This window comes from Arachis hypogaea, chromosome 13 (genome assembly GCF_003086295.3).
Source record: "Arachis hypogaea cultivar Tifrunner chromosome 13, arahy.Tifrunner.gnm2.J5K5, whole genome shotgun sequence".
NCBI classification, from domain to species: Eukaryota; Viridiplantae; Streptophyta; class Magnoliopsida; order Fabales; family Fabaceae; genus Arachis; species Arachis hypogaea.
The window spans coordinates 11,321,350-11,333,905 of NC_092048.1; the positions used below are offsets into that span (position 1 = coordinate 11,321,350).

The following is a 12,556-nucleotide window of genomic DNA, read 5'->3' on the forward strand; positions in this document are numbered from 1 at the left end:
GTAAGATAGAAGTTGCTAATAGAGGTTATGGCACTGGAAGCCAAACTCAGACAAAGGTTGCTGGGTTAAGTAGGAATATAATTTAATAAATAACAGAGAATAAAAAGAATTAAAAGAACAAATTAAAAGAAACTAAAGGAATCTCTGCCACAGGAGGGCAGAGAATAAAGATTAAAAGAATCCAATAAATCTCTGTCACAGGAGAGCAGAGCACAAAAAAGAAAAGAATGTATTAATTGAAAGGATCTCTGCCACAGGAGAGAACAGGACAAAGATAAAGAAAAAGTTTTAAAAGACTGTCTGCCATAGGAGAGCAGATGCGACCTTGTTTGGGCCTTAGTGCCAAATGTATAGTGGGGACTCCCACACACTGAGAACTGTTTTCCAAATGTAAGCATATTGAAATACATTTAAAAGTCATACTGTATGCGGCTTGGCCGTAAGACTTATATGCACACTGTATGTATCTGGAAAATCATATCTGGGACTTGTCCTCGGGTAATGTCGGAAGCGGGTAGGCAATCAACACATGAGCTCATGGCCTGCGAGAGGAATAGACATACATCATACTTACTTGCGCATATTTATTTTTGAGTGTGTTTTCTATGATTGTGTGTGCTTGTGATTGGATTCTATGTTGAATTGAATTGTACTTTGTTGACTGTTATTGCTGACCAAGTATATATGCAATGAATATATATATATATATATAACTATACACCCCAACCCTACTAAGAACTCTTCAGTTCTTACCCCCTATTTCCACCCCCTTTTAGCTACAGGTGCGAAGGTTTAGTGTGGAACTACAGGAGCATAGAAGATTACTTTTACAAGTTGAGTTGGTAGATTTTATTTTTCCTCTCGTCATTTATTATTTTGGTTTTATAGGGGTAGGATTTGTATTTGAGAATTTCTGAATAAGTCTATGTATTTAATGCTATGTGAATATATATATTTTTAGGAAAAGTATAGGTAGACAACGAAAATATTAAACAATGTGAACAATGGATATATCGGATGTTCATTTCACTAGGTGTGCGAATGGTTATTCTAATATTTATATTTAGGTGGGTAATCTAGAGGTGTAGTGTGTTTTGATTTGATTGGTGGTTGTTTATTTTGTTCAAAAAAATTATTGGTTATCTAGCATAATTCTGTGATTAAGAGGTTTAAAGTAAAAACCTTTCCTTTTCTTGATTAAAGTTTCAGTTCGTATTCGCGAAGGCTCAATATTAAATAAAGATAGTATATAATAAAAAAGTTTAGAAGTAAGTAACGCTCAAACTTTTAGTACAATCATAAAGTGATACAAGTTAGGGTGTTACATGCTAAATAAAGCTACTATGTCTAATTCTAATACTATGCCTACTCCTATGATGCCTTCTTTAAAATTGACTCTACAAGCCATTGATCTGCTTGAAGATCCTACATTGTACAAATTAATTGTAGATGGTCTTTAATATGTTACTCTCACTCATCCTGAAATCTCATATTCAATGAATCCGGTTAGTCAATTCATGCACCAACCACATGAACACCACTAGAAAATTGTCAAGAGAATCCTTCGATATCTAACAGGTATAAAACATCATGGAATACACAAAGTGTTTTGATTTTTGGCTCTTGGCCTTTGCAGATGTTGAATGGGCCACAAATATTAATAATCGACGATCTACAAGTGATTATTGTATTTTCTTGGGTAGTAATTCAATTTTCCATAGTAGCCTCAAGCAACAAACTATAAGCAGGTCTTCAACAGAAGCAAAATATCGCTGTTTAGCTGACACGACAACGAAACTTGTGTGGATCTGGAAGAAATTTGAGTTCACTCACCCATTGCATCCACCATCTTCTGCAATAATCTTGGAACTGTACTTTTAGCCGAGAATCCTGTCCTTCATGGTAGGAGTAAGCATTTTGAAGTGGACCTCCACTTTTCTCCTGATCATGTTTCTAAAGACCACTTTCATGTTGTTCATATTCTTTCTCATGCATAAATTGCTGACATTTTTATAAAAATTCTACCAACTACCTTATTCAATGAATTTATGTACAAACTAAGGGTGTTTTCAAAAATTCCTCTTTAGTTCGAGGGAGGTGTAAAGAATACAAGTGTATTAAAAGTCACTTAAGATGTATGAATTGCTAGGCTTTATCTCAATTGTGAAAAACTCAAATAAAAAAATTTAATAATAGATATAGATTAAGGATGTGTTTGATTTAGCGTTAAAAAGAAGAGAAGTACGTTTGAATGTATTGAATAGTTAGATGTTTTTTTGTTCTAAATGTTAGGAAATTATTTGATTTCCTAACTTATTTGTGGGCAATACATATATTAATTATAATCACAAATTATGCTATTTCAAATTAAATGACTTATATAATGATGATCTCTTTTATTGTTATAAATGTTAAATTGAATAAGTCATTATTACTTTTGATTTGGAATTAAATGAGAATAAAACCGGATATTATCTTTTGTTCCTTAGATAATTATCTTTATGGATTTTAGATATACGGAAAAGCTCTGCATACAAGCCCTAATGGCTTGTATGCCATACAAGTTCATTAAACAATAAGATCAAAATACGCGCTGCTTCAGGACGTTGATTACACGCGCTATATAACATCGCGCGTATATCTAACTACCAGATTTAAAATATTTCTTTCCCTTTTCGTTTTCGTTATTTTGAGATTTCGTTCTTCTTCTTCTCCCGCGTTTACCCTCCTTCTTCTCCATTGTTCTTTTCTTCTCCTTTTCTCACTAGCATCTTCTTCGTTTAGGTTACCTTTGTCTCTCTCTGCAACTCCATCTTCGTTTTCTATTTTTGATTTGTTGTTTTTCGAAATCAAATTTTGATCTCGTTTTGAAGATAATGGATCATTCAACCTCAGATTGTCATCTGAATGCAGGCGAAGTGGATTATGAGTCAGAAACTAACGAAGTCCCTGAGGTTTGATTTACATAGGATTAGTATGAAATTTCTTTCAGTAATTTGTATAGCATTGTGTAGTTGAAAAATTACTGAACATTACTGTGAAAGTAACACGTTTACGTGAATCTGTCGATTCAATGTATTAGTTGTGATTAATTACCTGGAATTTGTAGCAGACGCTCGGGTGTAGATCAATTCTTGTTTGGGTGTACTTTAGCTAGAAGTGTGGGTGTATCTACACTTTACTGGTTTTTTGTTATTTTAATTTACTTGTTGTTGTTCAGCTGTATTATAACAGACATGATTAGGTGTGTTTTTAGAACTGTATTATATCTGCATGCTGTGTATTTACAGTTTATGGCTTTAAAAGTCATTCTGTTGTTGAGTTGTTGCGGTTAGGGTGTATGGTATTAGACATGATTGGGTGTATTTGAATCATATCTATGGGTGTATTTACAGTTCTGACACGGTGTATTTTGCAGCCTCTCTCAGTTGTTGATGACGAGCTTGTTCCAAAGGTTGGAATGACCTTTACTACCCTTGAAGATGCTGGAAAATTTTACAGGAACTACGCCAAGGCTGCAGGTTTCTCTACAAGAGTTTGGTGCACAAATAGGAAGGGAAACGAGATTAAGAACCAACTGATTACATGTAGCAGAGAGGGAAAATGGAAATCTAAAATATCTCCAACCGAGAAGACCAATCCGACAGCCGGTCTAAACTGTCCTGCAAGAATTTATATACACACATTGAAGGATGTCGGTGCTTAGATCATTTCAAAGGTTGTGCTGGATCATTCACACCCCTGCTGTCCAAGCAAAGCAGAGATGCTCAAACAGCACAGGGAACTAAGCATGTCCATTCGTCGTACGATAGAGAATAACGAGGAGGCCGGTATCAGACCAAGCAAAACCTACCAATCATTTGTTGCTGCTGCCGGGGGTCACCGCGAGTTAAATTTTATCGAAAAGGACGTGAGGAATTACATTACCAGGGAAGTGCGGAATGTTTCCGAACAAGAAGATGCAAAGGGATTCGGGAAATATTTCTTAAGAATGAAAGAGAAGAATCCGAATTTCTTTTTTGAGCTCCAACTCGAAGAGGATCAATCGATTAAGCTGGCTTTTTGGGCCGATGCAAGAAGCAGAGCCGCCTTTGAGTATTTCGGAGACGTCATTTCATTCGACACCACCTACAATACAAACAGGTAACAAACTGTCCCTGTTTATGATGCCAAATTAATTTATTTTTACGAATCCGCAGTAGAGGTGTATATTGGCTGTTTGATTGGGTGTATGCGAAGCATTTGTTAGGGTGTAGCTAATGATTTTGCATTCTGGACCATGGTAATTTGTTTCAGATATAATTTGGTCTGTGGTTCTTTTGTCGGGGTGAATCACCACGGTCAATCAACACTTCTCGGATGCTCTTTGATGAAGAACGAAGAAATTGAATCATTCAAATGGTTATTTCAAAGCTGGCTTCGTTGCATGGGAGGAAACGCTCCGAAAGGGTTTCTCACCGATCAGTGCGCATCCATGAAAAGGGCTTTAGAGGCCTGTATGCCAACAACAGTTCACCGCTGGTGCATTTGGCACATCATGAAGAAGATTCCAAGCAAATTAAACGGGTACAAGGGACATGCCGATATCGAACAAGAAATGAGCCAAGTTGTTTGGAACTCTCACAGCAAAGACTCATTCGATAGGAATTGGAACGATTTTCTGCTGAATTTTGGTCTTGGGGACAACAAGTGGCTTTCAGGTAATGTCTTTTTAAAATCTGCATCAGAGGTGTAAATTGCATGTTTTTTTGGGTGTATTTATAGACTGTCTTTGGGTGTATTATGCAGATCTGTACGAAGACCGTCACATATGGGTTCCTATCTATCTGGATCACCATTTCTGGGCAGGGATGAGAAGCACACAAAGGAGCGAGAGCATGCATTCATTTTTTAACAAGTATATCACCCGGAACAGCTCGCTTATTCAGTTCGTCAAACAATACGATAATTGCCTCGGAAGCAGGGAGCAAGCAGAGAGAGAATCAGATGCTGCAGATTTTCATACGGTCATACCGTGTGCAACCAAATCCTGCATTGAAGCTCAGTTTCAAGATGCGTACACTCACGCAAAGTTTAGGGAAGTCCAAGCGCAATTCAGAGGAAAGGCGAATTGCATCACCAGACTAAAGAATTCCGCTCTAGGCTATTCAGTATACGAAGTCGGAGAACAAGTTTCCAGCTCAATATTCAACAAGTTCGTGGTTACTTACGACTCGGTTGCAGCCGAGGTAAAATGCCATTGCTTATTATTCGAGTCGAGAGGGATACTGTGCCGTCACGCACTAAGCGTGTTAAGCTTCGAACAAGTAAGCCAAGTGTCACCGAGATACATACTGGAACGATGGAGCAAGAAGGTAAAGAGGCGACACACACACATCAAGAGCAGCCACGACGAGCCACTAATGGAGCCAAGAAGCAAGAGGTTCGACCAATTGGTTTTTCGTTCGCAAAATATATGCGAATTTGCCTCCGAATCAGAGGAGCTGACTGCAATTCTGCACCGCGCGTACGATAACGTCATGGCCGAGATGGAAGCATTAAAAGCCAAAAGGAAGGGGACATCTTCTTTATCCCACGAAGACGCCAACTTGGAATCCGTTAACGAGCTTCAAAGCCCGCCAAGGATTCGAACAAGAGGACGTCCAAAAAACAGGCTAGGTTCAAAGCTGGAGAAACAGATCGCAAATTCCACAAAGAAGAAGAAGACGAAAGTTTTAAGCGAGGTAAAAGTAATGTTCTTTAAATTTGTGGCGATTGAGTTTATTTTTCTCGTTAATAGTTTAGGTAATGTGTGTATGTTATATTTCAGATAAACCTGTTTGATGCTGCATCAGCGGCGCATTCAAATTGCAGCCAATATCAAGGACACGTTATGAGTTATCAGTTCAGGGTACCAGCAGCAGGGGATAACTGGTTGGGTGTATAGTATTACAGAATATGGGTGTAAAAGCACTGTTATTTCGGGTGTATTTTCGTTAATTCACAATTTAGATATAAATATAAAACAAAAGCTGTAAAAATTCTCAGGTTATGGGTTTATATTTGATTTGATGTTTTTCTTCATATTTTAGTACATGTAATTCATACATTTTGAATACAGCGCAGACAGTTTGGGTGTATATTTAATACAACCTTGGGTGTATTATTAGACTTGCGTTGGGTGTAGCATTTTATAATTTGTGTTTTTTCCTTCATATTTTAGCACCTGTAATACAGCTTTTGAATACATCACAGACAGTTTACCAGCACAGATAGTTTAACTATGGGAAAAAATATACATGGAATAGAAGTTGTAGATAAATGGCAAATATTTACATCATTTGTTCAATTTACAAACTACCCAGTTTTTATATCAGCAGAATTAATCTGACAAAACGGACTTAATAATATAGAGGATGGCTTCGACAGCCTTATAGCACTACTCTCTCTAATTGCCTGATCTCTCTGGGTATTCATCTCACTGAATAGTATCCGGGATGCGTACTCCACTCTATAGTGGTCCACCTCCTCCTACAATAAAAAAGTATATTCTGTTTAAACAGCAATATTAATTCAGTAAAGTAATACAGAGTTATATGGTTCTAAAGACAGTTACCTGTGGCCAATTATCCCATTGATACTTCCCCTTTTTGATGTTTTCCGGCTCAATTATCTCCATCCACTTCATAACGTACACAGCGCAGTCATAGCTGAAAACAAAGAAAATAAATTACAAATCTCATTTACAAAAGTTTAATGATCAGACTCACAAATTTATACCTTGTTTTTTGGCCTGATATTTTAACATATGGTGATTTAATTTCCTTCTCCCTCTCCCCTTTCTGAAGAGGTTTCCCGCCGGCATATGCTATCAATCTTGAAAATACGTATCCCTTAAATACGAAAACAAATCAGTAATACACCCGAATGAATGGACAAGATACACCCAACTGAATGGACAATATACACCCATCACAAGTAACGAAAATAGACCTATCTATTAAAGTAAAGAAGACAGAGGCAACTTACAGTGAATTTATTAATGGTCTTTCTCTCATCAGTGGGAGCTATTTTGTGTAGCGGGTCAAGTATTTGACATTTACGCTTTCTTGTATTTATCAGCCATAACCACCAATGCCCAGCGTAGCAGACAGGGGCAAAAATCTGAAGGATTCCCACACATGAACAGTGTGTTATTTTATTTTGCAAATAAGTAAATAAGCGTAGTAACAAATTTAGCAAACGAAAACTTACATATGGGTGCGAAGTCAATTTTTTTCTATCTATGAAGGGAATGAAACTCGGGTAGGCTTCCACCCTGAATTCCTTTTTCGTTTTTGGTGATACGAATTCCCCGTTTGGGTGATCCGAAAGCGCCATGCACTGCAAGAATGGGAAACGAGAAATGAAATACTAAACTTACACCCAATGGAACGTGACAAATACACCCAAATCAATACAGAAAATACACCCGAAGTTCGTAGAAGTAACACTTACCACAATATCGGGGGGGAGACAGTATATTTGTTCTTGAAATCTCTTTTCATTTTTGTTGTTGAGGATGAGGCAGACGGCAGATACAATCTAGAAATATATGCCGAAATCAATTTTACATTGATAAGCATTGTAATTGACTTTGGTGTAAAAACAGTAATCTTATTCTAATATTACCTGAGATTCTATATCACTTTTTGCCTGGAGGGAAGCAAGGTGCATTCTCATCAAAATGTATTCTCCTTGGCCAATCAGAGTGCACATCTCCTCATACTCGTTAGTATTTCCATCTGCATCTTCCTTCAGTCTCGTCCCCCAGATGTAGCACTTTTGTTTCATATCATCCGTAATCTGATATAATCCCCGAGGAGTTTCAAACTTTGCAGAACTTTCTCCCCCAGTCTCCGTCTGAATTTGTGGACTTGTGTTTTTTCCCTTCGTCGCGCTGCTTGCTATTCTTTGGACCAAACTGTCCAATTGTTCTATCAAATTCGCAGCTTCTGGAGATTTTTCCCTTTCTGTCTCCTGTGTTGACGCCCCCTCCTGGCTTGAATCAGTCAATCCAAGGCTGAATGATGGCACCCCTGGATCTGTTTTCGGAACATAGGAAGCTGTCCGTGCCATCATCAACAGGGCAGCAGCGTCTTCTGCGTCTGGATGACTGCGTCATCATGTATAAGAATAAGAATAAGAATAAGAATATACAGATGATAAGGAAAGATTGATTTTAGTCTGATGAACTTACACTTTAGTTGGAGCTGGGGGAACCGTGGGTGTGGTCTCTTGAAGTTGTTTGGGGGTTTCAGGAGTGCTGCACAGTTACAAAAAATTAATCACGGCGTAAAAGAAACTAATCAGGAACAATATACACCCAAACTGTTAGCTAATATACACCCAAACTCCAAACAAATATACACTCAATACTATTTCTTACGTTTCCGTAGTCCCTTCAATCTGTAGCATAGGGGTTGGTTCAAAATCTGTCTCTGTGGTTGTTTGGGATGCCGGCACAAAAACCTGAATCGGGACTCTAAACAAGAAGAAAAATGAAAGGTTAACAACGCCTTTGAAAATAATAAGGTTATAAGGTTGAATATTATTGTAAAACTCACATTGCAAGCGCTTCGGACGGTGTCTGTTCCCTCACAACCATCATATTCGAATCAGACGGACTCAACCTAAAATACACCCAAAGAAATTCAAGAAATACACCCGAACAATTCAAAAAGAAGACAGGCTTTGTTTTTTTGAGAACTTACATACTTGCAGTTTTTGCTTTTTTTTCCTGCCTTTTTTTTCTTGAATAAAATAATAAAGGGCTTTTTTTTCTAAAAAAAAATATATACAGAATTAGAAGTAGAAGGGTAATAGAAGAACAAAAGTAACGGTTATTTGAAAGAGAAATTACATGCTCTGTGACGGCTGGTTTACACTACTCTGTTCTGTGTTTCCTTGAGAGGAAGGAGCATCAGTTCCCAAGTTCACAGCCGGTATTCTAAGACAGATTTGATCCAAGCAACACAACAAAGTTAATATTCCAACTTATTAGACAACATACACCCAACTTGATCCACTCAATACACCCAAATGGTACCACAAGACACACCCAATTCATGATAACAAGATTTTATTAAATAATAAAGCTTCTTACGTTTCAGACGACACATAGCGACCTTCTGTCGATCGCAGGTCAGGTTGGTTCTCCCTGCGAAACAAGAAACAATTATTAGCATGCAAAACACAACAAAATATGAAATAGACAGCCCATCAAGACATACCCCTCTGCAGCAGATTTATCAACATTTTGCCCTAGCCATTCATCCAGTTCGTCACTTGATATTTCATATGTCTCACTACATTCATAAAGGAAGATGTTAACAAAAATAATTACGACGATAGACGGTAATATAGCTTACGAGGTACTGTACCCGTCAAAGTATTGGTCTTCTTTAGGAGGTGAATCCTCCACGAGAACTTTTTTCTTTTTTGGTTGTGTTCTGGGTGGAAAAAAAAGAGTACCAATCAGAAATAAAAAATTAATTTTATCACAGAATATTATGCAAAGAAGTGCTTACTTTTTTGGTGTTGTTTTTGTTTTTTTCTTCTCCTTCTCCTTCTCTGCAGGTGATGATTCTTCACTCCTATAAGTTAATAACAGACACTTCAGTTAATACACAAAATCTTTATAATGAAGCCAAAAGAAAGGAGTAATAATTTCAGGACATTACTCATCACTTTGTTCAGTTTCAGATTCTGAATCAGAATCTGGCTCCTCTTGCCTCTGCTTTCTTTTTCTGGAGTCCATTCTGGAAGGCAAACAGTGATTATTTAGAACATATTAAAATACACCCAACGTGATCAACAAGATACACCCAACTCGAAAAAGAAATTACACCCAAGTATGGTACTTACTTTTTCCCCTTTTTGATGTGTTGTTTTCTTGCTGAATCCTCCGAGTCTTGTTGAGTCTCAGACTCAGAGGTAGAAGTGTCACTGTCAGTAGCTGTTTCTGTCTCCGAAGACGATGTTGGACTCGCCTTCCTTTTTTTTGTTTTTTTGATTTCTTGTTTTTTTTCTTTTTTTTCTTTTTCTTTCATTTTTTCTCTTGCTCTTGTCTCCGCCATCTTCACAATTCCCTGAAACATGAGATATTTTAGCTAGCAGCATTCAGGTAAATAAAATAGAAGCAACATATTATGTTTACTTACCAAAATTTCTTCTTTTTCTGCAGTCATTCTTTCCACCAACTTCTCCTTAGTCCAGTTGGCAATCCAAGGCTTTGGTGGTCTTTCAGCCCTCTTCTTGCCTTTGTTTTCAGAAAGATGAAAGTATATTATCATGAGGGCAAAGAGGCAGCCATCAATTGCCTTCTTCTTCTTATCCTGGTAGTCTGTGATGCCTTTGATCAAGAAGGTCAAAACATGCGCCCCCCAGTTTCTCTCCGATATGCCGTCCATCTTAAAAATTGGGGCGAGGTGCACGGGCGATATTTTGTTTATCGTCGTTGGCAAAAGGAACGCCATCTGTATGTAGAGGATGAATATCCTCTTGAACATCAGGCGTTCCTCTTCGCTGCCAACGCCGATTTCCATCATTTCATCGGTAAGACTTTTGAGGGTCTTACCCTGGAATCTTCTATAAATTATTTTGTCATCATCAGAAAGTTGCTTATAAAGTTGCTTATACTCAACTTTCTCAGGAAACAGATTTCCTACAAAAAAGAAAACAACAAAGTATCAAAATCGGTTCAAAAACACCCAAGGATCAACCTTAAATACACCCAAGCATGAACTTAATATACACCTATAATTTTGAGCTAGTTACCTGTTGCATTGATGCCAAGCGCATCACCTATTGTCTTTGGTGTTATTTGGAAAGAACCATATCCTGTCTTCAGTTTGTTCTCCCCAAGTTTGAAGTTGTTTGCCAGTTCCCTTAAGAGTTGGTGATCCACCCTTAGAGGTGGGACATGCATCAACCCACCAAATCCGAGATCCCTGACAATTGCCTTCTTCTCCTCAGCCATGTTTCTGAACTTATCACTCAGGAGATGTGTGGCACACTTAAGGTCTTTCGTTTGGTTTCTTGCTGCCATTTTGTCTGAAACAAAAAATACACACAAATATATTCCCATTAGTAACAGTAAGATACACCCATATGTAAGAATCAGATACACCCATTGATAACAGTGAGATACGCCCATTGAAATTATTCAGATACATTCATATATATCAGTCAGATATCAGTCAAACATGTTTCAATATCAAGCAACATTACAAGGTCTAATAACAGTAAGATACACCCATATGTAAGAATCCGATACACTCATTGTTAACAGGGAGATACACCCATAGATATTATTCATATAAATCCATATATATCAGTCAGTTATCACTCAAACATGCTTCAATATCAAATTAATTCAGATATCAGTAAGATACACGCATATATGAGTCAGATACACCCATTGATAAGAGTAAGATACACCCATATGTAAGAATCAGATACACCCATTGATAACAGTGAGATACACCCATTGAAATTATTCAGATACATTCATATATATCAGTGAGATATCACTCAAACATGCATCAATATCAAGTCACATTACAAGTTCAAACAGTATACAACCCCCAATCTACGGAATAAAGCCCCAAAAATCAACAACAGTAGCAAGAGAACTTAGAACAAGAATGTAGAACGACGTAAAACTTAGAAGAATGACGTAGAACTTAGAACAGTGTGACAAAGAAGCAAGAATAATAGCACAGTAAACCCTAGAGAAGAACGACGTAGAAGAAAACTAAAATTGGGAGGTTTTCTTGATGAACTTACGTTGAGTGTATTTGCTTCGTTTTCTCTTCAGATTCTTCACGTAGAGTTTGATGTTGTTTTGATGGAGGTTTCGAACAACGATTTCTATTTTTTGAACTTTGATTTTTGCTCGAAATTGGGAGCGTTTCTTTGGTTTCGAAGCGTTTTGAGAAGTGGAAGAAGTGGAGGAAGTGGAAGAGTCTGCCATACGAACCGTTTGTGTTGAGCGCGTGATTTTGACGCGCCATGTTATGCTTCCTTATGCGCGTGTCTTCGATTTGGGCTGGGCCAACTTGGAAGCTTGGATACTTGTATGTGTAGCAGGCCCGTTAGATATATTATCTTTTGGGCTTTAGATATTATTTTATTTGGGCTTAAGGGTTTAATGGGTGCCATGCTCAAATATAAATAGACCTTCAGGGTTTCGGTCCCCAATATACCAAAGCCGTCTTTGTTACTCTTTCCCCATCAAAAGAGTTGCAGTTCAGCCTCCTAGGAATACAGAAGGCTTTGGTTGAGGAAGATCGAAAGAACTACAAGATCTAAACTCTTCCAATCATAATTCATGTTTATGAATTCAGGTACGCTTCCGCATTATGATATATTTATTTTTGGTGATTCAATATGGATGATCTGGGTTATTAAAATTAATTTATTCTAACAAGTGGTATCAGAGCCATTCATAATTGAACCATTAAAAATATTAAATTTTTTTAATTTCACCGGATCAAAACATGTTTGCTTTGTTTGGATCGAATTCAATTTTATG

General features: G+C 37.4%; 3 protein-coding genes across 3 annotated transcripts; 1 reads left to right on the forward strand and 2 right to left on the reverse strand.

Annotated features, from left to right (window-relative positions):
* The first annotated feature begins 4,279 nt into the window (after nucleotides 1-4,279).
* Nucleotides 4,280-5,813, forward strand: LOC140177439 (protein FAR-RED IMPAIRED RESPONSE 1-like). The gene is made up of 3 exons (XM_072210543.1): nucleotides 4,280-4,700; nucleotides 4,789-5,422; nucleotides 5,810-5,813. The coding sequence occupies exons 1-3, from the start codon at nucleotides 4,280-4,282 to the stop codon at nucleotides 5,811-5,813; spliced, it is 1,059 nt and encodes a 352-aa protein (XP_072066644.1).
* A 495-nt stretch (nucleotides 5,814-6,308) lies between these two features.
* Nucleotides 6,309-8,350, reverse strand: LOC114925018 (uncharacterized). The gene is made up of 8 exons (XM_072211206.1): nucleotides 8,219-8,350; nucleotides 7,651-8,134; nucleotides 7,477-7,563; nucleotides 7,234-7,362; nucleotides 7,009-7,143; nucleotides 6,760-6,872; nucleotides 6,596-6,689; nucleotides 6,309-6,510 (listed from the first exon to the last, which is right to left on the reverse strand). Exons 2-8 carry the CDS (start codon nucleotides 8,098-8,100, stop codon nucleotides 6,337-6,339), a joined length of 1,182 nt encoding a protein of 393 aa, XP_072067307.1. The 5' UTR covers nucleotides 8,101-8,134; nucleotides 8,219-8,350; the 3' UTR covers nucleotides 6,309-6,336.
* Nucleotides 8,351-8,403: 53 nt separating this feature from the next.
* On the reverse strand, nucleotides 8,404-12,103 carry LOC112735755 (uncharacterized). Its single transcript, XM_072210544.1, has 11 exons — nucleotides 11,809-12,103; nucleotides 10,798-11,073; nucleotides 10,182-10,684; nucleotides 9,549-9,634; nucleotides 9,402-9,470; nucleotides 9,252-9,326; nucleotides 9,125-9,178; nucleotides 8,882-8,968; nucleotides 8,733-8,801; nucleotides 8,586-8,651; nucleotides 8,404-8,503 (listed from the first exon to the last, which is right to left on the reverse strand). Exons 1-11 carry the CDS (start codon nucleotides 11,993-11,995, stop codon nucleotides 8,404-8,406), a joined length of 1,572 nt encoding a protein of 523 aa, XP_072066645.1. The 5' UTR covers nucleotides 11,996-12,103.
* Between the last annotated feature and the right edge of the window lie 453 nt (nucleotides 12,104-12,556).

Bases quoted from the DNA above. Each gene is read 5' to 3' on its own strand.
- LOC140177439 (XM_072210543.1), top strand. From the start codon at position 4,280: ATGGTAATTTGTTTCAGATATAATTTGGTCTGTGGTTCTTTTGTCGGG. The intron at 4,701-4,788 runs GTAATGTCTTTT...TGTATTATGCAG, and splicing joins GGACAACAAGTGGCTTTCAG to ATCTGTACGAAGACCGTCAC.
- LOC112735755 (XM_072210544.1), bottom strand. From the start codon at position 11,995: ATGGCAGACTCTTCCACTTCCTCCACTTCTTCCACTTCTCAAAACGCT. The intron at 9,327-9,401 runs GTACAGTACCTC...TTATGAATGTAG, and splicing joins GAAGACCAATACTTTGACGG to TGAGACATATGAAATATCAA. The intron at 8,969-9,124 runs GTAAGAAGCTTT...AATCTGTCTTAG, and splicing joins CGCTATGTGTCGTCTGAAAC to AATACCGGCTGTGAACTTGG.
- LOC114925018 (XM_072211206.1), bottom strand. From the start codon at position 8,100: ATGATGGCACGGACAGCTTCCTATGTTCCGAAAACAGATCCAGGGGTG. The intron at 7,363-7,476 runs GTAAGTGTTACT...CCATTCTTGCAG, and splicing joins GTCTCCCCCCCGATATTGTG to TGCATGGCGCTTTCGGATCA. The intron at 7,144-7,233 runs GTAAGTTTTCGT...GGAATCCTTCAG, and splicing joins AATTGACTTCGCACCCATAT to ATTTTTGCCCCTGTCTGCTA.